The sequence below is a fragment of the Taudactylus pleione genome, unplaced genomic scaffold (genome assembly GCF_031769625.1).
Source record: "Taudactylus pleione unplaced genomic scaffold, aTauple2 ptg001314l, whole genome shotgun sequence".
NCBI lineage: Eukaryota > Metazoa > Chordata > Amphibia > Anura > Myobatrachidae > Taudactylus > Taudactylus pleione.
In genome coordinates this window covers 358640-383577 of record NW_028285714.1, presented here as the reverse complement: position 1 = coordinate 383577, position 24938 = coordinate 358640, and the positions used below count along the sequence as shown (strand labels likewise).

At 44.0% G+C, this 24938-nt stretch overlaps 1 protein-coding gene across 1 annotated transcript in view; it reads right to left on the bottom strand.

Moving 5' to 3' along the window:
* OPN4 (opsin 4) overlaps window positions 1-24938 on the bottom strand; it is a 151538-nt gene that overhangs the window by 15081 nt on the left and 111519 nt on the right. The window contains exons 5-7 of the mRNA XM_088463051.1: window positions 23171-23342; window positions 19555-19716; window positions 17471-17578 (exon numbers count right to left, since the gene is read on the bottom strand). Coding sequence (XP_088319177.1) covers window positions 17471-17578; window positions 19555-19716; window positions 23171-23342 — 442 coding nt within the window. The remainder of the gene's footprint in view (window positions 1-17470; window positions 17579-19554; window positions 19717-23170; window positions 23343-24938) is intronic.

Genomic DNA, 24938 nt, shown 5'->3' with positions numbered 1-24938 from the left:
AAGATGCTTAGCGGCACATGACGGGAACACCTACGTAAGGCTTATTCAGGATCGTGGAATACCGATCCTCAGCTCTCCTCTGTTTTAACCGGTCTCCTTAGTGTCAACTTCCATATAGTCTTTTATGTTTAGTATTCTTTCATGTGGTGTAGGTTCTTTATAATATACTTTTTTTTTTTTTACAATAAACTGGCCTTTTGCCATCAGAAAGTGTTGTACTATTTATGAATAAGTTATTTTGTGCATCTGATTTTCAGACTTGATGGAAACCCCAATTAAAATCCCAGTATAAGATCCATGTGACCTTGGACATGTCACTTTGTCTCATCATGTTAGAATGTAATGTGTGCTGGGCAGGGAAATGGTGCTTGAACATGCTGTACTTCTTTTGTTTTATTTTGTATTTTTTTCCCCAGCTCTGTATGTGCAATATAAGAATTAGAACAAAAAATGTTTTCTTCTTTTTTGTTGTTAACTGTTACTTAGTGTTCATAAATATTCTATATACAGCATTTTGACTGTTGTTTTCCTATTGTAATTTTTGTCATTGTAATATCTTTTCAGTTATTTCTTATGTTTACTTATTGTTTCTTTTTTATAAATTAGCACCTACAAGAAAAAAGAATTGTGAACAAAAGTTAGAATTAGTATACAATAGAGCAGAATATCGTGTTTTAGACATGAACATATTGGAAAGTAAAAAAAAATAACTGCACAAAAACAAAAACATTATTAATAAGAGATTATTGACACTAATCAATTATATTAAACAAAATAACAGTAACTAAACAACACATGAAATTAACTATTCCATTTGTTTAGACCCTGCAATAGTGTGTTGTTCTAACCAGTCAGCCCTATACATTAATTAGTCTAATTGATCAAAGCTAACATCTGATTAGTTTTTATGGGTCACGGGACAGGTTACTTGTACTATGTAATTAAATCAATCTTTAGGTCTACATTTTTGTACTAAATCGTACAAAGACAAAAAGAAGCAAAAGTGACAGTTCTAAAAAAAAAATACATCAAAACTTAACATATTATAGAAATTAGAAAAATCTATTTATCTCTCCCGTAAACTTAAGGTTGTTTTTTAAGAAAACAAAATGGATTCTTTGGAACACTAATATATATGTCTAATTACTAAGCAGTGTTAGAAGACAAGGTGAAAAGTGATAAGGTGCCATCCAATCCGCTCCTAACTGCCATCTCACAGGCTGTGTTTGAAAAATGACAGTTGGGAGTTGATTGGCTGGTACCTTATCACTTTCTTATCGCTTTTCACTCTGTCTCCTAACACTGCTTAGTAAATAGACCCCTAAATTTTAATATAGTACAGGAATTGCTGTTTTTTTTAAACACATCACTCTCCCCCCCCCCCTGTTGCTGAATGCAGTCTGTGCCCTTCCTTTTTTAATCACATCACTCCCCCTGTTACTGAATGAAGTCTGTGCCCTTCCTTTTTATTTTTTAAACACATCACTCTCTCCCCCCCCGTTACTGAATGCAGTCTGTGCCCTTCCTTTTTTTTTTAAAACACCTCACTCTCACCCCCCCATTGCTGAATGCAGTCTGTGCCCTTCCTTTTTTTTATCACATCACTCCCCCCCGTTACTGAATGCAGTCTGTGCCCTTCCTTTTTTTACCACATCTCTCCCCCCACATTACTGAATGCAGTCTGTGCCCTTCCTTTTTTTTTATCACATCACTCCCCCACGTTACTGAATGCAGTCTGTGCCCTTCCTTTTTTTTATCACATCACCCCCCGTTGCTGAATGCAGTCTGTGCCCTTCCTTTTTTTATCACATCACTCCCCCACATTACTGAATGCAGTCTGTGCCCTTCCTTTTTTTTTATCACATCACTCCCCCCCCCGTTACTCAATGCAGTCTGTGCCCTTCCTTTTTTTTATCACATCACCCCCCCCGTTGCTGAATGCAGTCTGTGCCCTTCCTTTTTTTATCACATCACTCCCCCTGTTACTGAATGAAGTCTGCGCCCTTCCTTTTTATTTTTTAAACACATCACTCTCTCCCCCCCGTTACTGAATGCAGTCTGTGCCCTTCCTTTTTTTTATCACATCACCCCCCCCGTTACTAAATGCAGTCTGTGCCCTTCCTTTTTTTTAATCACATCACTCCCCCCCGTTGCTGAATGCAGTCTGTGCCCTTCCTTTTTTTATCACATCTCTCCCCCCACTTACTGAATGCAGTCTGTGCCCTTCCTTTTTTTTTTAAAACACCTCACTCTCACCCCCCCATTGCTGAATGCAGTCTGTGCCCTTCCTTTTTTTTATCACATCACTCCCCCACGTTACTGAATGCAGTCTGTGCCCTTCCTTTTTTTTTATCACATCACTCCCCCACATTACTGAATGCAGTCTGTGCCCTTCCTTTTTTTTATCACATCACCCCCCCGTTGCTGAATGCAGTCTGTGCCCTTCCTTTTTTTATCACATCACTCCCCCACATTACTGAATGCAGTCTGTGCCCTTCCTTTTTTATTATCACATCACTCCCCCCCCCCGTTACTCAATGCAGTCTGTGCCCTTCCTTTTTTTTATCACATCACCCCCCCCGTTGCTGAATGCAGTCTGTGCACTTCCTTTTTTTATCACATCACTCCCCCACATTACTGAATGCAGTCTGTGCCCTTCCTTTTTTTTTTAAAACACCTCACTCTCACCCCCACATTGCTGAATGCAGTCTGTGCCCTTCCTTTTTTTTATCACATCACTCCCCCTCGTTACTGAATGCAATCTGTGTCCTTCCTTTTTTTTTTAAACATCTCACTCTCCCCCCCTTGTTACTGAATGCAGTCTGTGCCCTTCCTTTTTTTTTTAAACACCCACCTCACTCCCGAAAGCCAATCCCCCGCCACCCCCGCCGCATGCCTGTTTTTTTTAATTAACTCCCTCTCCCCCCAGTTCTTGTGCGCCACTTACCTTTTTAACGAGAAGGATCTGGCAACTTCCTCCGCGGTCCACTCACTGCAGCTCCTCTTGATCAGCGGCTCCTCCGACGTCGACCTCGCCCTTCAGTGGCGCGCCGTGATGTCATGACGTCACGCGTGCTGACTCCAAAACAAGCTTTATTGAAAGCTTGTTTTGGAGTCTGTCGCACTGTAAGCTGGTGGAGGAGTGGCCGTAGCAGCCAGGCAGCCTCCTCCAGCTCCATCACTTAGTAACGGGGACCGGGTCGGCAGGCGGCAGCAGCGGCGGCCGGGCCCCCTTTCCTCTCTTCAAGGGGGTAGTTCAGGCTGCAGGCTCTGCAAAGGTTAGGTGGTAGTAGCGGGCACCGGGAGGGCCCCGGCGGGCCCCGTCCCATTCAGCCAGAGGCCGGGCCCGGGACTCCAGTCCCGGCAGTCCTCCCCTAATGGCGGCCCTGCCCAGCACCAGTCCATCAAGAAGTTTCTGGATATACCCTACTGGAGGTGGCCTAGCCACCTCTGCCAGAATTTCATAGATTGTGAGTCAGAAGTCATCATCTCATAATATTCCTTGGTGTCTAGGACATACAGTTTTCTGTATCAGGTTCCTGTCACTTTCACATTTCCTCTTCCTTTCTGCAAAACACATTTTCCGTTTGTGAACTCGACTTTGAATCCTTTCTGCTCTAGGATACTAGTGGCTATGTGTGTACCTAGCTTAGGACTTTTGTCTCCTATTCCTTTGAATGTTAATAGGTCACAAGTACTTAACATTGTGAACCATTCTTGATTGCATCTGAAGTGTCTTGTGGCTCCTGAGTCAATATACTAGCAATTTCTTCTGTTACTTTCTGTGAAACTTAAGGCTGACTTGTTTTTACTGTTACACTTAATTTTATGTGTGTCATTCACATCTTTCACTTTGCATTTAGAAACTTTGGGCCTGATTCAGAGCCACTCGTAAGCGGCAGGTCGTTCGCTCCGAGCGATGTTTGCCCAACTGCGCATGCGTACGGATCGTTATACGCATGCGCGAACCAGTCAGTGCGGCCGAAATTCATGTGCTCGCAAAATAGCGAATGCCTGCTAATTTGAGTGACAGAATGAGGCGTATGTGGGTGGTAACAGGGGAAGGTGCTTGAAAACGTGGAGTGGAGATCCGATTGCAGGCGTGCTTAGAGGTCAAAACGGGCGTTTTATGGGTGTGCATAATTAAAACAGCAGCTTCATTGACCACGTCACTGGGTTATTTTATAGCCAGAACTGCTCGCAAAATTGTGGTAGCAAAAACCAACCACAAGAATAGCGAGCAGTTCATACGCTGTTCGATGTACTCGATTAATCTAATAAATAGCGGACATGACGTAGGATGCGAGCAGCCAGGGGGCGTAGTTTCCCAAAAAACGACCGCAAGTTTTGTTCGCTCGTTCAGACCTAGAGGCGTGAACAGACCGCAAACAGCGAACGGTTCATTTGAATATCCACCCCTATTTTCTGGACGAGCGAGCGCTAATTGCGTCCGGCTCTGAATCTGGCCCTTTGTGTCCAACTTTATGACATACAAAGTAATTATACTTAAACTTTCTGGACATAATACTCTTTGTGTGTGATGCAGTCATTCTCAGCATTTAATTCAACTTTTATATGCAATAGTTTGGTCCTGACAATCTCTGTTAATATCTTAGTCGTGTTGGATTCTAAAGCTACTCAGGCCCAGTGAAAGGGGGGGACAAAGGGGACACCCATACTGGGCCCCATGGATCAGAGAGGCCCCGAGGATCAGGAACAGAATAAACTCTGCAGTCTGCGTAACACGCGTAATGATAGGCTCGACCCTGCCCAGAAGGAGGAGCCCTGCTGCTGCCCCAGTCTTCTTGATCAGCCGAGGCTGCCCCCTGCTGTTGGTGGTATTCCTGCAGCAGGTGCCTGGTGCTGATGAGGAGACCCTGTGAGCAGGGCTGCAAATGGCTGTCAATGCGGTTGCCGGGACAGAGAGGGAAGAGCCTTGCAGCCTGTAGATGAAGAAGGGTGACTTCTGTACCCTAGGGGGTAACCCCGCTAACCCAGAGGATGTGCACATCATGAGGATGACCCACTGAAAAGACCCCCAACACGGAGGACCCCGATGGTGCAGGCAGCTTGAGGGAAGCCCCACTGCAGGAGGACCCAGAGAGTACCTGCTGCTGAGGAGAGCTGCTGCGCTGTTACACTGTTACAGCAGTCCTTCCGAAGCCCCGCCCACTGACAACCTTCGCCCCCCTACCCAAGTCAAACACCCTCTGACACGCAGGGGCCAGTGCTCCCCCTCCTCCTCCTGGGCCCCTCCTGCTTCCTCTCCTCTCTCATCATCCCTTGTGTTGGTCAAATTCCCACTAGAGACACCCTCCAACGCTAAGGGCTCCCCGGACTTACCTTGTTTGAACTGGCATCCTGCAGTGTTCCAGCATTGGGATTAAGATAGGCGTCGGTATTTCAATGCCTATCTTAAGTCCCTTGTCGGGATTTCCCTGTCGGTATTGAGACCGGCGTTATCTCGTCCTCCGGTCTCCTAACTACATCCAGAGTAAAGCGTCTGTTGACTGCAAATGTGCTAGTAGATACATTACTTCTCCCAGAAACTTTTGCAGTGGATAGTCCATGGGTTACAATGGAGCCAAGCTTCACATTCTAGAGCTTGGTAAATTTGGCATTTTAACAGACCTTTGGGGACTACTTTTGTGGTCAAGAACAGGGAATCACAGCAGATTTGTTAAAAAATGGGTACTTTCAGGAGATATCCCACAAACATTTTTTTATCAACATGCCTCTTAGATTGAAGGAGGTAAGCAACTGTTGAAAGCAGCAGAAGCACCCATAGCAAAACCATTTTCTTTAAACCTATGTTTATGTAGGGGTGTATTGAGAGAGGAGGGGTCCATGTGCAGTTTCCAATTGGAACTCCCTCCTCTCTACCCGGCTGTTCAATAGTCTACTGCGCAAGCACAGGGCACCAGGGAAATGGCGCAGCAGGCAATTTCTTCATGGTTTATCTACTGCACATACGCAAAACACCAGCAAAATTTCCGCAGCTGCATTTTCCTGGTGATTTGTGCAGCGCTGCTACTGCCGTGGGACGTCAGAGAGGTAAGTATTTAGGATATGGGTGTAGGGTGTGAGATATGGGACCCCCTGGACCCAGGGGCCTGTGTGCACGGCACACCCTGCACCCATTATAGATATGCCAGTAGTCTGAAGGTAACCATTTAACATTCTCTATTGCCTTCCATGCACTCAGCACATGAAGCTGTTTATTAGACATCCAAACATAAAGCTAGAAAGGTCTGTACTGTTGACATTGCCACAGTAACTTTCATTTATCTTTAATTTATCATACAGCTTGTTTTTATTTCCATAAAAGCTTATTTCTAGATCACATGATAAGATCTTTAATCCTAGGCAAAAAATAGATTGAAATTATAAGAGCATGATCGCTGGTGTTTCATATCTTATACTGTTAGACATGAGCAATTGTCTTCTGGGTGGAATGCCAAGAGAGATTTTCAGAGAATGAGACAGATTCCTCACGTGCACCACATTGCCCAAAGTTGGAGGAATGAATCCCCCTGAACTGGAGATAACATTTACTTTAACAGTTAAGCATAACAAGAAGTCCTATCAGTTAGTTGTTTTATGTAGAGCTTATGATAGTGCTAGAGCTAGAATGCAAAATTTGCATTATGGCTGCCTGTATATTATATCCACAGGGGCTTATGTAATATGGGTTCAGTGCACACGGGCCCATGGGTCAAGGGAGCATCACATCACACACCCAGCACAATGTGATTTTGTACAGGCTCCATATTTCTCAAGAAGTAGTCATAGCCACCTTCTGAGTATGTACCAGTGACATTTTTCCAGTGGGGAATGGAGCCCACACAAGCATTTGCACACATGACCCCTCATTTATAAAATGCCACTGGATATGCACGCTATTACACAAAAATACAGTACATACCAGATCACACATCCGGTTTTCCTCAAAATTTGAAATGCTCAACGCATTACACATCAGATTTGTGTAGATAAATAGTTGCTAATTTTTATTCCGAGCAATACATACCTCCTGACAATTCTATAGTTCCCAATTGGGACAAAGATTGTCACTTCACAGTGATGTGTACAAAAAAAAGGGAGCATGTCTTTCACTTCTGAAGTGCTAGGCTGCCCATAATCTTCCTCAATTTCCATAAAATAATTTTTAATTGCTACACGCACCAGTTAAGCTGTCAGCTGCTACCAGAGCCGCCATCAGAGGCATAGCGGGGCCGGCACTAATGTACTGGCTCAGAGGGGGGCCTGCAGTGCTGGATGATCTTACCTGTGAATTAAAAAGTTTGCTATCAGAATCCTTGGCATGCTGCTGGCCCCCTCTGTCATTGTCCAATGTTCTAGAAAGGTTGGTATTTCTAACTATATGAAGCTGGTTGTACTTGTAATGGTCAGATGAAATCATTGCAACTAAGCAGTTCTCTGTGTGTGCAGCCACACATCCAATGTCCTCTAGCTACACACTATATACTGTAGATCTGTTTATCTGCAATGGTTGTATACTGACCATTACGCCTAGCATCATGTAGTTAGAATGACCAGAATTACAGTTACCATCTGCAGACTTGCAGACAGGTATTATGTTCTGTGTCAGAGAAACTTCTCCATGATCACAATATTCTTTTCTTTTCTAATATTTTAATTTCCCATTCTTCATAGAGTTCTGGTGACTGGAGGCCACTGTAGTACATGGAGCTCATTTTAAAGTTTGTGGAACCAGCTTGATATGGTGTGTGCTTTGTGACATGGGGTGTTATCCTGCCAGAAGAAGCCATTAGAAGACAGTGGCCATAATAGGATGGACATTGTTAGCAAAAAATGCTCCTGTAAGCTGTGGCATTTAAACAATGCCTAATGAGTATTAAAAAGCATAGCCCCCAGCTGATCCGTTTTGGGTAGAACAGTCCCATTATTCAGGCACTGTCCCAACTGCGGACGATGATGTCCCACATGGGGGTCGGGATAGTTTGGTGGGAACACTCTCACTGCTGCTCTTGGGGGCATTTTAAGAGAGAAGGGGGCCCATGTGCAGTCTTCATTTGGGCCCCCTCCTCTCTGTCAGCGCAGTAGATTCTTGCTTAATGCCAGTATCTACTGCGCATGCATGGGTCTCCGTGAAAAGGGTGCCCGCACTTTTTTCTCAGGGACATTCTTTCTGCGCATGCATGAGTCACCGGGAAATAGCTTCCGCCATTTTCCCTGTGAATTTTTGCTTCTCTGCCGTGCCGGTACAGCGCGGCAGAGCAGCACATCGGAGTTTGAAGAAAGGTAAGCAGAACTAAATATGGGTGCATGGTGTGCAGTGTGGGCCCACCTGGTGCCAGGGGCCTATGTGCACCGCACACTCTGCACCCATTATAAATATGCCCCCAGCAGAGCAACGGGTGAATAGATCCTGGGCACAGTCCAGTGCTGGTCATGCCCCCAGAAAGATGGAAGCCAGGTGTGACGTGAGGCCACGTCCTCTTACAACAAGGCCACACTTTTTTTTCGGTGTGCATCATTGGCACACTCAGAATATCCCTTCTACCAGCTCCCATATGTTGAGAGGTATGGCCTGATGTGTGAAAATAAAACATTGACCGCTCCATTACAGATCATGAACATCCTGAACCATTGACACAAGACAGGATGGATGATCAAGGGAGACACAGGCTGTTGCTGCTGGCAGTTAAGGTAGATGGGGCGGACAATGGACTGGGCCCCAGCCAGGCACCTCCATCAAGCCCGGGCAAGGAAAATTAGTACCCACCTCCCGCCCTCCGACACACAATCTCACCACACTCCCCCTCCACATTCACTTCCAATACTCTAGCAACACCTATACAGTCCATAAGGAAGGTGATGCAGCTGGTGCCGCCCGCCATGTTCACTGGCCACCACAGCCTGCCCAACTCTGGCAGTCTGTCAGAAGAGACCTACACAGCTGCTCACAGTGCAGGAGTTGTCCAGCGATGCAGAACCCTGGGGATGCAGGTGGCGGCTGCAGAGCAGCACATGGACCTCTGCCGTCCTGATATGGTGCTGCAACCAGACATGCACTGTCTTTCTGAATTCACAACCAACACTCCAGCAGCACCCAGACACACACCACACCCGCTGCATTTACCACTAACAACTTAGCAATGCCCAGACACACTACCCCCCTCCATTCACTAGTAACACTCAGGCACACACTCTACCCCCTGCATTCACTGCCAACACTCCAGCAACATCAAGACACACACTCCTCCCCAGTTGACTACCAACCTCCCAGCACATAAACACTACCTGTTGCTGAACAGGGTCATCTGTTCTAGCTATTTGCTGCTCCCATAGAAACAGAAGAAAGTGGTCCCATGTGTGTGAGGGCAAACAGCCAACAAAGGAGGGAGTGGCCATGCACTCCAGCCTCTTCTTCACCCCTTTTATGTACATTGGTGTGGTTTCCTTGGTGGAGATCTGTCTCTATACTGGAACCAGACTCCAGGGTGATAGCCCTGAGAGATGGAGGACTCCGGCACATGCACCCTGGGCTCCCTATTTATTTTTGCTCTGGGGTGCATAAAGCAGAACCTGGAGCAATGGTGGATGTTAAGGCAGGGGTGCCGAGAGGGGAGGGGGGGAGCGGGGATTAATTTCCAAGGCCTGGGCAGGTTGGGGGGCCCGGGTCCGATGTCACTCCACCTCTCTGTCAGCAGCCCAGCACATGCTGCTGCTGAGCAGCAATCTCCTCTGCCTGTGTGGGAGAGAGAACTCTGATCACTCCCCCCCCTGGATTTGCACCAGGCTGTGGGGCTCACAGAGCACCTCCTCCTCAGTGCACAGCGCCGTTTTGAGATGCTGCTACTAGTTTTAATTATTTTTATTAAGGGGGCGTGGCCACACCTCCCACGATTAGGCCACATCCCCTTCCCCCCGGCCGGTTCTTAGCGACCCTGTGTCAAGGTACTCCCTTTTGGACTGGAGCCCGTTGGCTATCGCCTCCATTGTCTGCTGTATTTGCACCCCTGTTTGCTGGTGTAGAGATGTACTAATAAAGTGGTCACTAAGTGTATCTCAGTAAATGTTACAAATAGTTATGCTTATATTTTTATATTTTATTTATAATGTGCTGATATTCCAATAGCACTGTACAAAAAGAACATTGACTGGTAAATGACATAAACAATAGAAGGTATTATAGCATATGAGATATAGGGGTTAGTAAGAAACAAAGAAAATATAGTGGTAAATACTGGGACCATTGTACTGTATGCTTTATGGTTAGTGCTGCTTTGAAAAACAATACGCTTTGTGTATAACACCAGAGACATGCAATTGAAAATTACCACTAAAAACTGCTGCTCGCTAAAATTGCTTCATAAAACCCAATTGTGAGCTCAGGCTATGGCAAAAAACAACTTAAGAGTTTTGAAAATAGCTGGTAATGTATGATTATATAATATATACTTGTCTTAATTCATAAATGGCTTCCATTTTAGATGTATGCATGTATAAGTTTGATTACATAACTTCACATGTTCCTACGGTTACAGCCTTTTCATTTTCAGATTGCCAAGGGTCTTAGCCAATCATTTTATTTCTCAGATTTTGAGCCACCACGTGCCCCTTTATTTGCTATCTTGTCCACATGCACCTTATATACTGTATCCTAAAGACCTTTATGCCCTCTAAAATGCCTCAGAGCGTGCACTACATGACTGAGCCCTCTTATACCCTGCCCTACATCACTAACCCCTCTAGAACCTGCACTACACCACAGACACTATACACAACTTCCCAACCCCAAAATAAGGACAGGAGATCAGGTGATCAGCAGAAACGTTTACCATTCTCATGCATGTATTCTCTGCAAACTGTAACTTAGCCCCACCAGACAGAGAACCACCACGTACCACTATAATGTGGTACAGTATATGTGGTATCACATAAAGCCCATTAGAAGGGAGACAAAAGTGTTGTATAGAAACACTGACTTGCAAACCCATCAGACAAGCTTGATACAAAATATCAACATTCAGAATTAAAGTAAGTAAAAGTTAACTATCATTATGTTCGGGGGTGGTCTCAGTATAACCATTAAAATGCATTCAAATTATGTATTTAATACAGCTGCTGCTTCATAACAAATTTTATATTTCAAAGAGCATGGAAACTGGATACAGAACACCAAACATTGTGTTGTCTTATTAAGAATAGTATATAAAGGCACTGGACACCAGGGCCGTAGCTAGGATAGTGCGGCAGTGCCATCGCACAGGGCACCACAGGTCAAGGGGCGCTGTTTGGGCCTGTCAAATTTCTGTTTATTATCATTCTCACTTGTAGCCAGAGCCGACCCTAGCCCATTTGGTACCCTAGGCAAAAATTTTGACTGGTGCCCCCTAACAACTTCCCATACCGAGCTGAACAGCCCCTCAGGAAAAAAACAGGTGGCCCTCCTCGGTAGGTGCTGTCGACGTTTTAAGACCCATCTGTCTTTTCATAAGGACATGTCCTGGTGAAAAAAACAATCGGTCTTGAAGCATCAACAGAACCTATGTAATTTGTGACAACATATCACTTTGTTACAACTACTGAGGAGTGACGTCTGTTTTTTTTCCTATGGGGCTGTTCAGCTCGGTATAGGAATTTGTTTATTATCCTAGGAGGGCACCCTCGAGATTACCAGTAAATTTATCCAGAGTGCCGGGTTGAATGTATATATACATATCCACACACATATCATACACATATATATATATATATATATATATTATATATATATATATATATATACACATATATGTATTAGGGGTGTGCACCGGCCACTTTTCGTGATTTGTGTTTTGGTTTTGGATCTGGATCTTTCTTCGTGTTTTGGATCTGGATTGGTTTTGCCAAAACCACCCTTCCGTGTTTTGGGTTCTGGGTTTTGTGTTTTGGATCTGTATTTTTTTTTTAAAAAGCATAAAAACAGCTAAAATCACAGAATTTGTTGGTTTCTCTGCTCCTATGCTATTATTAACCTCAATAACCTTAATTTCCACTCATTTCCAGTCTATTCTGAACACCTCACACCTCACAATAGTGTTTTCATGTCCAAAAGGTTGCACCGAGGTAGCTGGATGACTATGCTAAGCGACACGAGTGGGCGGCACAAACACGTGACCCATCTAGGAGTGACACTGCAGTGGCAGACAGGATGGCAGTTAGAAAAACTAGGCCCCAAACTGTACATAATGCAAAGAAAAAAAAGAAGTGCAAGATGGAATTGTCCTTGGGCCCTCCCACCCACCCTTATGTTGTATAAACAGGACATGCACACTTTAACAAATCAATCATTTCAGCGCCAGGGTCTGCCACACAACTGTGGCTGAAATGATTGGTTCGTTTGGGCCCCCACAAAACAAGCTGGCAATTAATGTGTCCCTGCACAAACTGGCTCTACGGAGGCAAGATGTCATCCTCATCCTCCTCATCCACCGATTCCTCACCCTCTTCAGTGTGTACATCCTCATCCTCACAAAGTATTAACTCGTCCCCACTTGAATCCACCACCACAGGTCCCTCTGTACCTTCTGGAGGCTGGTCTCCCTGGAAGAGCTGATAATTCATTTTGATGAACATCATCTTCTCCACATTCTGTGGAAGCAACCTCCTACGCCTTTCGCTGACAAGGTTCCCGGCTGCACTAAACACTCTTTCGGAGTACACACTGGAGGGGGGGCAACTCAGGTAAAATAGAGCCAGCTTGTACAGGGGCCTCCAAATTGCCTCTTTTTCCTGCCAGTACAGGTATGGACTGTCTGACATGCCTACTTGGATGCTGTCACCGATGTAATCCTCCACCATTCTGTCAATGGTGACAGTATCATATGCAGTGACAGTAGACATGTCAGAAATTGTTGCCAGGTCCTTCAGTCCGGACCAGATGTCCAAACTTGGTCCTGCCTGCCCTGCATCACCGCTAGCGGGTTGCTTAGGATACCTAAGTTTTTTCCTGGCAGCCCCAGTTGCGGGAGAAAATGAAGAAGGAGCCGTTGACGTGTCACGTTCCGCTTCAGCTGACAGTGTGTTCACCAGCAGGTCTTTGCACCTCTGCAGGCTTGTGTCGGCCGGAAAGAGAGACACCACATAGGCTTTAAACCTAGGATCAAGCACGGTGGCCAAAATGTAGTGGTCTGATTTCAACAGATTGACCACCCTGGAATCCTGGCAAAGCGAATGAAGGGCTTCATCCACAAGTCCCACATGCCGAGCGGAATCGCTCCGTCTTAGCTCCTCCTTCACTTTCTCCAGCTGCTTCTGCAAAAGCCTGATGAGGGGAATGACCTGACTCAAGCTGGCTGTGTCTGAACTGACTTCACGTGTGGCAAGTTCGAAGGGCTGGAGAACCTTGCACAACACGGAAATCATTCTCCACTGCGCTTGAGTCAGGTGCATACCCCCTCCTTTGCCTATGTCATAGGTGGATGTATAGGCTTGTATGGCCTTTTGCTGCTCCTCCATCCTCTGAAGCATATAGAGGGTTGAGTTCCACCGCGTCACAACCTCTTGCTTCAGGTGATGGCGGGGCAGGTTCAAGAGTGTTTGCTGGCGCTCCAGTCTTCGGCACGCAGTCGCTGAATGGCGAAAGTGGCCAGAAATTTTTCGGGCCACCCAAAGCGTCTCCTGCACGCCCCTGTCGCTTTTCAGAAAATTCTGCACCACCAAGTTTATTGTGTGAGCAAAACATGGGACGTGCTGGAATTTGCCCAGATGTAATGCCCGCACAATATTGGTGGCGTTGTCAGATATCACAAATCCCCAGGAGAGTCTAAGTGGGGTAAGCCACTGGGCGATGATTTCCCTCAGTTTCTCTAAGAGGTTGTCGGCGGTGTGCCTCTTACTGAAACCGGTGATACACAGCGTAGCCTGCCTTGGAACAAGCTGGCGTTTCTGAGATGCTGCTACTGGTGACGCTGCTGCTGTTGCTGCGTAAGGTGATACATCTACCCAGTGGGCTGTCACAGTCATATAGTCCTTAGTCTGCCCTGTTCCACTTGTCCACATGTCCGTGGTTAAGTGGACATTGTGTACAACGGCATTTTTCAGGACACTGAGGACACTTTTTCTGACGTTTCTGTACAGTCTCGGTATCGCCTGCCTAGTGAAGTGGAATCTAGACGGGATTTGGAACCGGGGACACACTACCTCCATCAATTGTCTAAATCCCACTGCACTAATGGCGGATACCGGACGCACGTCTAACACCAACATAGCAGTCAAGGCCTCAGTTATACGTGTTGCTTCAGGATGACTGCTGTCGTACTTCATCCTCCTCGCTAAGGACTGTTGGAGGGTCAATTGTTTAGTAAAAGTAGTGGTGTTCCTACTTCCTCTCTGGGATGATGAACGACTCCCAGCAGCAGCAACAGCAGCAGCGGCAGCAGTAGGCGTAGCAATGCAGGATCCTCCAGAGGAATCCTGGATAGGAGAGTCAGTCATGCCAGTGACATGGCCTGCAGGACTACTTCCGATCCTGACTAAGGAGGAAATTGACGAGGAGGGAGTTGACGGTGTGGTTTGCAGGCGCTTGGATACAACAGGACAACGGGATTTAGGTGTCCCTGGACTGCTTACGGTCTTAGCCAAAGTTTCTGAACTTGACAGTAACTTTTTATGAACGCGCTGCAGGTGCCGTATAAGGGAGGATGTTCCTAGGTGGTTGACGTCCCTACCCCTACTTATTTCACCTTTACATATGGTACATATGGCAAGACAGTTGTTGTCCGGATTTGGATAGAAATATTGCCAGACCAAAGAGGTGGAATGTTTGGTCTTCTGCCCAGGCATGACCGTGATGGGCTTTTTCATCCCACGGACAACAACTGTCTCCCCCGGAGCCTGATTTAAACAAACCACATCACCATCAGAATCCTCCTCGCCAACTTCCTCCTCAGCGCCAGCTACACCAGTATCCTCATCCTGTTGTACTTCAACAGTGACATCTTCAATTTGCATATCAGCAAGTGGACTGTGGGTGCTCCTTTCAGCACTTGCAGGGGGCGTGCAAATGGTGGAAAGAGCCACCTCTTCACGTCCAGTGCTGGGAAGGTCAGGCATCGCAACCACCACCACACTTGGACTCTCCTTGGGGATTTGTGATATCTTCTTAGAAAGCACAGTTCTTCGCTGTGCTTTTGCCAGCTTAACTCTTTTGATTTTTTTAGTGGGAGGAGGGCTTCCATCGTCATGTGAAGCTGAACCACTAGTCATGAACATACTAGGGATCGACCTTAGCCGTTCCTTGCCACTCCGTGTCGTAAATGGCATATTGGCAAGTTTACGTTTCTCTTCAGCTGATTTAAATGTCTTTTTCAAGGTCATTTTCCTGAACTTTGCCATTTGGGATTGTATGTGCCCTCTACTATGACATTGGGCATCGGCCTTGGCAGACGACGTTGATGGCATGTTATCGTCTATGTCATGACTAGTGGCAGCAGCTTCAGCACTAGGAGGAAGTGGTTCTTGATCTTTCTCTATTTTATTTTTATCGGAGAAAGTTTGGTCCTCCATTTATGTTATATCGATTTGATATATACGTGCGGCTAAACACAGAAAATAATTTTTTTTTTGGTTTGGACTGGAGTGTACTTTGTGGGTTACAGCACCCTTTAACGGTCAAGCCAGCCGGCCCTTTACTTATGACACAGGCGCACTCTTGGCACTACTTTGTTGATGCACGTGCGGCTACTGCGCACACAATTCACAAACACAGAAAATAATTTTTTTTTGGTTTGGACTGGAGTGTACTTTCGGGGGTTACAGCACCCTTAACGGTCAAGCCAGCCGGCCCTTTACTTATGACACAGGCGCACTCTTGGCACTACTTTGTTGATGCACGTGCGGCTACTGCGCACACAATTCACAAACACAGAAAATAATTTTTTTTTGGTTTGGACTGGAGTGTACTTTCGGGGGTTACAGCACCCTTAACGGTCAAGCCAGCCGGCCCTTTACTTATGACACAGGCGCACGCTTGGCACTACTTTGTTGATGCACGTGCGGCTACTGCGCACACAATTCACAAACACAGAAAATAATTTTTTTTTGGTTTGGACTGGAGTGTACTTTCGGGGGTTACAGCACCCTTTAACGGTCAAGCCAGCCGGCCCTTTACTTATGACACAGGCGCACGCTTGGCACTACTTTGTTGATGCACGTGCGGCTACTGCGCACACAATTCACAAACACAGAAAATATATTATTTTTTTAGCACTTGGGGGGAGCGCCCCTGATGGACAGAGCACCCCCTGGACAACACTACAGCTCTCCTTTAGGACTGGGACACTGCACAGGACTTTGGAGTGGACACAGCCCCTATGGAGAACTGACTGCACAACACAGTCCAGCCAGCCCCTATGGACTTTGAAGTAGTGGACACAGCCCCTATTAACAACAGCAGCACAGCACAACACAGCCAGCCCCTATGGACTTTGAAGTAGTGGACAACAGCAGCACTACACTACACTACACTACACAGCCCTAACTCCCACCCTCCCTCTTCACTGTCCACAGCCGAGTGAGAAAATGGCGCCGACGCGGGTACCTTATATAGGATCCAAAACCCGCGAGACTCGGAAGGCGGGATGATGACGTTTTGCCTCGATTTCAGATCCGAGTCAGGCGGGAAAAGTCGAGCCTGACTCGGATCGGACTCGGATCGGGGGGGCTCGGGGGGGTTCGGATTTTAGAAATCCGAACCCGCTCACCCCTAATATGTATATACATATACACACACATATAATATATATATATATATATATATATACTGTATATATATATCTAATTATATATATATGTGTGTGTGTGTATATATGTACAGATGTATATGTGTACATGTATGTGTATATATATATATATATATATATATATATATACACATATATATCACAGATGATACAAGCCCTCATAGGCACTGATCGCGGCAGCAGGGGGGAAGGGCATGCAGCACTCCGATCGTGGCAGCAGCAGGGCAGGGGGGAGGGGCATGCAGCGCCAGTGGGGGGGAACCGCGGCAGAGCCCTGGAATGCCCCTAGGCATTTCCTTATAATGCCTAGGGCCGGCTCTGCTTGTAGCTTCCTCTTATTTCATCCCCAGCATCTCCTTTCCTCCCCTATCTCTTCCCTGGCCCTTCCCCATGAGGCCATTGCCCTTTTTTTGGTGCATTATGTCCCTTTGAAAAATGAAGGGGTCGCCAATGCTCTTTCTGGCACAGGGCACCAAAAAGTCTAGTTATGGCTCTGCTGGACACCACACAACAGGCATGGAATCAAAAAGCAGTATTGTAACTGGATAAAGTGGGAGGTAATTACATATGTATTCGGCCATATCAGGTATTATGAGATTTGCCATATTCCATAAACTTCTAGTAGTTACACACCACTAACACAGTAAAGAGCCCATCATATAGTACACAGTATGTTTGCTAGATATAATACATACCTATATTTAGGATGAGTGATGGCATAGATAATGGGATTGTGAATGGCAGACGCCTTTGCAATTACAGCAGGTACAGAGTTCATGTACGGTGTTAAGATATTTGCATACCTGTAGTAAAACATATCAAGATCAGAGAACATCATTAAGAGGTTAATGTGATTTATTAACTCTGTTAACCCTATTAGTGTTTATAGACTTAATAATGACAGCAGAGCTATCTGTGGACACACATGTAGATCTGTAGACACACAAGATCTACTTAGCCCTGTAGAGAGATAAGCTTGGACCTCATTTATCAACGAGTTTATCACTCACAACGAATGATAAAACTCTTTGCATATGATAATGATAGTTGGTAGCTGATTGACTTAAGCACCAATTATCATACACAACAATTTTATTAATCATTGTGAGTGATAAAATGATAAATGAGGAGCAGAGGATAAAGTGGATATATATAAAGAACCAACCAATCAGCTCGTGACTGACATTTTACAGGCTTCATTTGTCATTTTTTAAACGCAGCCTGTAAAATTACAGTTAGAAGCTGATTGGTTGGTACATTATCTCTCTCGAAGGCTCATTACATCTACCCCACAAAACGTCTGACACTTTGGTTATGCGCCAATTTTGATGTTGCCTGCAGCATTCACAAATGTTATGTTGGGTGGTTTACATTCCGGAAAAAATAAGGACAAAGTACTTGCAGTTATGTAAGCTCTAACATTTGTATTTCAATTCCTATGTGTATGAGCCCATATGGTGTAGAGTGGTGTTATTGCAAAATGACATGTGCTGTATAAACAGACCAAATATTTATCATATCGTTGAGAGAGATGAAGTGGAGACGTTGCCTATACCAACCAATCAGCTGCTCTTTGATAATTTAATATGCACAGACATGTGTCGCAAATAAAACCTCCTGCAGTCAGTACGAGAAGCAGTGCTATACATGGTAATAAATAAGGGTATGCCTGGTGAATGTGTGGGGAAAGACAGGGGTACATTGTAAGTATTATTTCAAATTATGAGAAGACATGTAGAAATCACTAAAGCTGCATACACACGGTACGATATCTATGAACTATATGAACGATAACGATATCCTTCAACGATAAATCGTTCATATCGTTAATTTTTATGCAGTCAACGACCAATGAACGTCTTTCCCGCATGGACGATAATGATATCCATGGTCGTCCGTACATGTAAGCCACCTTGGACGATTTAATCAAGATTTGCCTGCTCAGAGAAGTGGCAGGATGACTTCACTGAAAGATATCTGTCATCTACACCAATATCGTTTGTGCTGCACTACAGAAAAATTCAAGGGAAATCGTTCAGAGATATAGTTGGTCATGCAGGTCGTACCGTGTGTATGCAGCTTAAGTTCCAATCATTCTAGATACTTGATCGTTTTCCTGGTATTTTAAAATGATGCAGTCCATTTTCTACTGCAACAAAGTCCACTAACTTTAAGATTCTTTTTATAAAATAATTATAATAATACTTGGATGCTGCGGCAGTTCCTACCTTTGTAATGTGGGTGTGGGCTAACCGAGCAGCAGCCAATGCCCTAGCCGCAGCACGAGGATAAGACCCTCTCCATTGCTCATGCGCAACAAGAAAACAGCTGCGATGTTTTATGCTTTATCGAGGCTGCGATAAAAAAGCAGTGTAGGCATCAAGTTCCCATGGGAATGTTTGCTTCTGGGCACTAGGTGTGGAGGGGCGCCAAGAGAGGGAAAGGAGGGGGTATATTGAGAGGAACATGGCACCCTTGTATTCCTGTTCCGCATACTGAATGACCAATTATAATCTTCTACCCTACCTCCTTATGCCGGGGATAAAGTTTGGCCACAGTGAGCCTTCAAAATCATTAACAAAGCCTTAATATCAGCCCTCTTTTACAATCCTAATCAACATCTGAAAGATATCAAACACATGATCAGGATTTATGGTATTTCTTACCCATACATACTTCAAGTGGCAATCATTTACATCTAAAATCATTGGCTGGGAGAATGGCAGCATATAGTAACCTTGCAATATATTTATATCATAAGCATAATTGGGAAAATTACCCAGCAAAGGCCACCAGGGCTACAGTTGAATAGGGTGACCATGAAATTACATAGAGAAGGATGACGATCAGGGCGATTTTTGCCATCTTCCACTCATTCTTCATTTTCTGATATTGTTTATGAGATTCCTTGTTGTCATCTGAGCCTATTTTCTGAACAGCCCTGTGATAAGTAAAGTGGTATTTTAAAATAAATGTAAATATTGCAGAACCTTTCGTCAAAGTCTTATACAAGCCTACGAGAGAGAGAAAGTGGAGAAGTTACCAAAGCAATCAGCTTCTAGCTATCATTTACAGCAGGGGTGGGGAACCTTTTTTCTGCTGAGGGCCATTTTGATATATATAACATTATTCGTGGGCCTGGTGCAGGCCATGACCCTCCTTGTGACATCACACGGGGGTGGAGCAACAATCGCCAGTGATTACAGCAATCCTGAGGATGCTCCGGGGAGCTGTAAGGGCAGCGGTGTGATCATCTGAAGCTCCAGGCTGCACTGCTGTATAGATTCTGACTGCAGGGTGCCATTCTAGGCACCCTGCTAGCCAGATGAGACTAGCAGAAAAGAAAAAAGCTAAGAGGGCCAGACCAAATGATTCCGGGGGCCTTATATGGCCCCCGGGCCTGAGGTTCCCCATCCCTGATTTACAGTATCTAGCACAGCCTATAAAAAGACGCTGATTAGTAACTAAATGGGCAAAATCTCCACTTTATCTGTTTTGAAGGTTTTTATACCATTGAATCTGAATTGATAAAAAGAACTTGTACAGTGTGTCAATTTGCATTGAGTCTTGCCCATACATGTCTGTGTTATGTCAAACTAGAAATTGAATAGCTGCCTGAACACAAGTATGCATGTGTGTGAACAAACAGCAGAAAATTCAGAACAAGACATCACATCAGGGTCGTACAAGGTAGACAGGCATAAGATGGAGGCATAACTGTCTCCCTTGCAAACAAGCAATTATAATTAGAGTGAGGGGGGAATTAAAAAAAGTGGATCACAAAAAGGAGATGAGTGTATGTGTTGGACAGAGATGTGGAGGGAGTGTTTATACTTAAGTGTCTAAGAGATGGTAGGATGTAGTGAGTATTGAGGGAGCATTGGTGGAGAATTGATGAAAGGTGGTCTACAGGTATGGAGCAATTTGGGAGAGGTATTAAGGACAGAAGAGGGAGACAGTTATGAGAGGGGAAGAGGGCTGAACTGGTCATCTGGCACTTCTGGTAAATGCCAGATGGGCCGTTGGCCTGAGCCAATCTGGTCTGAAAGCCTGGCTGAGCAGCTCCACTCCTGGTGCTGTGGGCCTGATTCAGACCCGCTTGCGAGTGCACAGTGCTTGCAAGCGGGTCGATGGTCCCCCCGTGCGCATGCGCGAGACCCAGCCAGCGATGGGTGCTCTGTCGCTACGGGTCTCGCACCAAAGCGGGGCAGCTGTCGATTGTGTTTGACAGCTTGCCCCGTTTGGAGGCGGACAGGGGGGGTGGCTGGCCAAACGGAGGCGTTCCTGAAGGAACACCTGCTGTTTGGGGAGCGGCCCCACTGACATCACGAGTGATGTCAGTGGGTGAGCTTCCGGTTCTGTTAGAGCCAAAAGCTCACTGGGGCTTGCGGGAAAGAGACTCTACCACAAGGGTCTCGTCGCAAGCCCCGATGGTCGCGATGGTCGTGACCATCGCGACCATCACCTGGCCGCTCGCTAAAGCTGTGGGTGGTCACCCACAGCTTAGCGAGCGGCTAGGAGGCCATCTTTAAAAAAAAAAACAGTGAAGCCCCGATTCAGAGCGAGCGCTCTCAAAGAGCGTCTGGCTCTGAATCAGGCCCTCTGTTCCATGACACCAGGCCTTCGTGACACGCAACATGCCCCTGAGATGTAGCCACACCTCCGTGAGTTGAGGCCACACTCAGTGAGTTGAGGCCACGTCCTACAACGTGTGCACAGAAGGGAATGCCAGTGCTGATTTATAACCCCAGTCCATCCCTGGAGGGGAATAAAATATAATGTCCAAAGCAGAAGCAGTGATCAAGCTTGGTATTTTCTCCACTGATGCTCAGCATTTTTGGTAGTTGCAAGTCTGTGGAGTGGCTGGTTGGTACAGCATCAAGGGCATTATAGAGTGTGGTGTTATAGAGAGAGATGAAAGCATTAGAGCAGAACCACTGAGAAATTAGAGGGACAAAGTACTCATGGTGCTTGACTTTGAGCGGTGGAGATTATAAGAAATGATAGATTTAGTAGGCATATTTTTGCACTTGCAAGCCATTTTTAGCATGCTTTACAAAGGGAATAAAATGTTACAGCAGTGTGAGACTGTCCCAAGTACTTGCAGAGTAGCACCTGGGGGGGAAATGTACTAAGCTCTGGAAAGTGATACATTGGAAAGTGATAGACTATCAGCTTCTAACTGTCACTTTACAGGCAGTGTTTGAAAAATGAAAGTTAGGAGCTGATTGGTTGGTACATTATCACTCTCCATTTATCACTTTTCAGAGCTTAGTACACCTGCCCCTAGTACTGAAAAAGATTTACACAACTGATCATCTGCAAATGTCTATAAGGATGAGGCCAGAAAGGAGAGATAAAAGCTTAGCGATAGAGGGGGATGTATCAAACCTTGGAGAGAGATAAAGTGCAGAAGTTGCCCATAGCATCCAATCAGCTTCTAACTGTCATTTTTATAGACTGTGCTAGATAAATAATAGCTATAAGCTGATTTGATTGCCAATCTTTCCTAATGACCAGATGTTACTCAGCGATGGCCACTAAACTATACCAGATTATCTTGGCTTCCAACTGAGATGCAATGCTAGTAAAAATAAATAACCTTAATAATTTCTAGTACAGCGAAATGCACTAACCGCTATATTGTATGTACAGTTACAATTTCCACCATTATAGATATAAGCAGTGCTATTTCCTATGGAAAAAAATATTATTTTCCTATGCACAGTAAAATATTATTGTACTGTATGCAAGTAAAATAATATTTGTGTGCTATTAAAAGAATAAGAGGTCTATTTACTAAGCAGTGTTAGGAGACAGTGAAAAGTGATAAGGTGCCAGCCAATCAGCTCCCAACTGTCATCTCACTGACTGTGTTTGAAAAATTACAGTTTGGAGCTGATTGGCTGGCACCTTATCACAGACTTCTCACTTTTCACTGTGTCTCCTAACACTGCTTAGTAAATAGCCCGTTAAGGCTTTTTACAAATTGAGAATTGTCAATAAATCTAATCTTTTGTCCATTTATGTATTTTTTTCACATTCTTTATTTTTTATTTTACGCCTTAATTTATTGTACTGTTTTAGAACATAACCACTACTTCTGCCACAAAATATCTTTCTCATAGACTTTGTTAAGTTGACAATGTTTTTAAAAATAATTACTTTGTTTTTATTACATATCACATTGGCATCGTAGTTTCCTAAAACAAATATTTAGAGCAACACACAATATACACAATATAGTTATGACCACTGAGGAATTTGTACCCTATTTTTCTAGATAAAATTCCAATTTAGCGCTTGTTGATAGTGTGAAATAATAAACATTTTACTTGTGTGTACTGTTGATATAAATTAATTACATTACCAAAGGATAAAACTAAATAAATCACCTGTTAGTATTCTTGATGGCCTTGAAAATGAAGATGTAGCAATAGATAATGATGAAAAGGGGGATAAAAAAGACAAAGCAAAAGAGGAGCATAGTGTAGGCTCTAACCGAAGGCGTGAAGGTCATATAGTCCCATGTGCAGGAAGTCATCAGACCTTCAGGAATATAGGCACCTTTAAAAGATGGATGAAACAATAAGTATTTTATAGTATTATGTAAAAATAATTTATTGATATGAAATTGTGCAGTGAATCATAACTTCCATTTAAGTTTAATAATCAACTAAGTAGTAGTAGTAGTAGTAGTAGTAGAAGTAGTAGTAACAGTAGTAATAATAGTAGTAGTGGCAGTAGTAGTAGTGATAGTAGTAGTAGTAGTAGTAGTAGTAGTAGTAATAGTAGTAGTGAATCATAACTTCCATTTAAGTTTAATAATCAACAAAGTAGTACAGGTTGAGTCTCCCATATCCAAAATGCTTGGGACCAGGGGTATTTTGGATAACGGAATTTTCCGTATTTTGGAATATTTGCATATCATAATGAAATATCTTGGGAATGGGACCCCAATATACACAAAGAATGCAACTTATACACACAGCCTGTAGGTCATGTTATACAATATTTTCAATAATTTTGTGGCTCAAGCAAAGTTTGTGTACATACATGAAATTAATTTATGTTTCATATATACATTGTACACACAGCCTGAAGGAAATTTTATATAATATTTTTAATAATTTGTGCCTTAGACAAAGTTTGTGTACATTGAACCATCAAAAATCAAAGGTTTTATAATCTCAGTCATGCCAAAATTATTCCGTATTTCGGAATATTCCGTATTTCGGAATATTTGGATATGGGAGACTCAACCTGTAGTAGTAGTAGTAGTAGAAGTAGTAGTAGTAGTAGTAATAGTAGTAGAAATATTAGTACTAGCAGTAATAGTAGTAGTAATAGTAGTAGTAGTAATAATAGTATTAGTAGTAGTAATTATAGTAAAAGCAGTAATAGTAGTAGTAGTAATAATAGTAGCAGTAATTGTAGTAGTAATAGTAGTAGTAGAAGTAGTAGTACTAGCAGTAATAGTAGTAGTAATAGTAGTAGTAAAAATAGTAGTAGTAATAGCAGTAGTAGTAATAATAGTAGTAGCAGTATTAGTAGTAGTAGTAATAGTAGTAGTAGAAGTAGTAGTACTAGCAGTAATAGTAGTAGTAATAGTAGTAGTATTAATAGTAGTAGCAGTAATAGTAGAAGTAAGAGTAGTAGTAGTAGTAGAAGTAGTAGTACTAGACGTAGTAGTAATAGTAGTAGTGGCAGAAATGGTAGTGATAGTATTAGTAGTATTAGTAGAAGTAGTAGTACTTGTATTAATAGTAGTAGTGGCAGCAGTAGTAGTGATAGTAATAGTAGCAGTAGCAGTAGTAGTAGTAGTAGTAATAGTAGAAATAATAGTTGTAGTAATAGTAGCAGTAGTAGAAGTAGTAATAGCAGTAGTAGTAGTGGCAGTAGTGATAGTAGTAGCAGTGATTGTAGCAGTAGTAATAGTAGTAGTGGAAGTAGTAGTACTAGAAGTAGTAGTAGTAATAGTACTAGTAGAAGTAGTAGTAATAGTAGTAGCAGTAATACTAGTAGTAGTAAGAGTAGTAGTAGTAGTAGAAGTAGTAGTACTAGAAGTAGTAGTAGTAGTGATTGTAGTAGTAGTAATAGTAGTAGTGGAAGTAGTAGTACTAGAAGTAGTAGTAGTAATAGTAGTAGTAGAAGTAGTAGTAC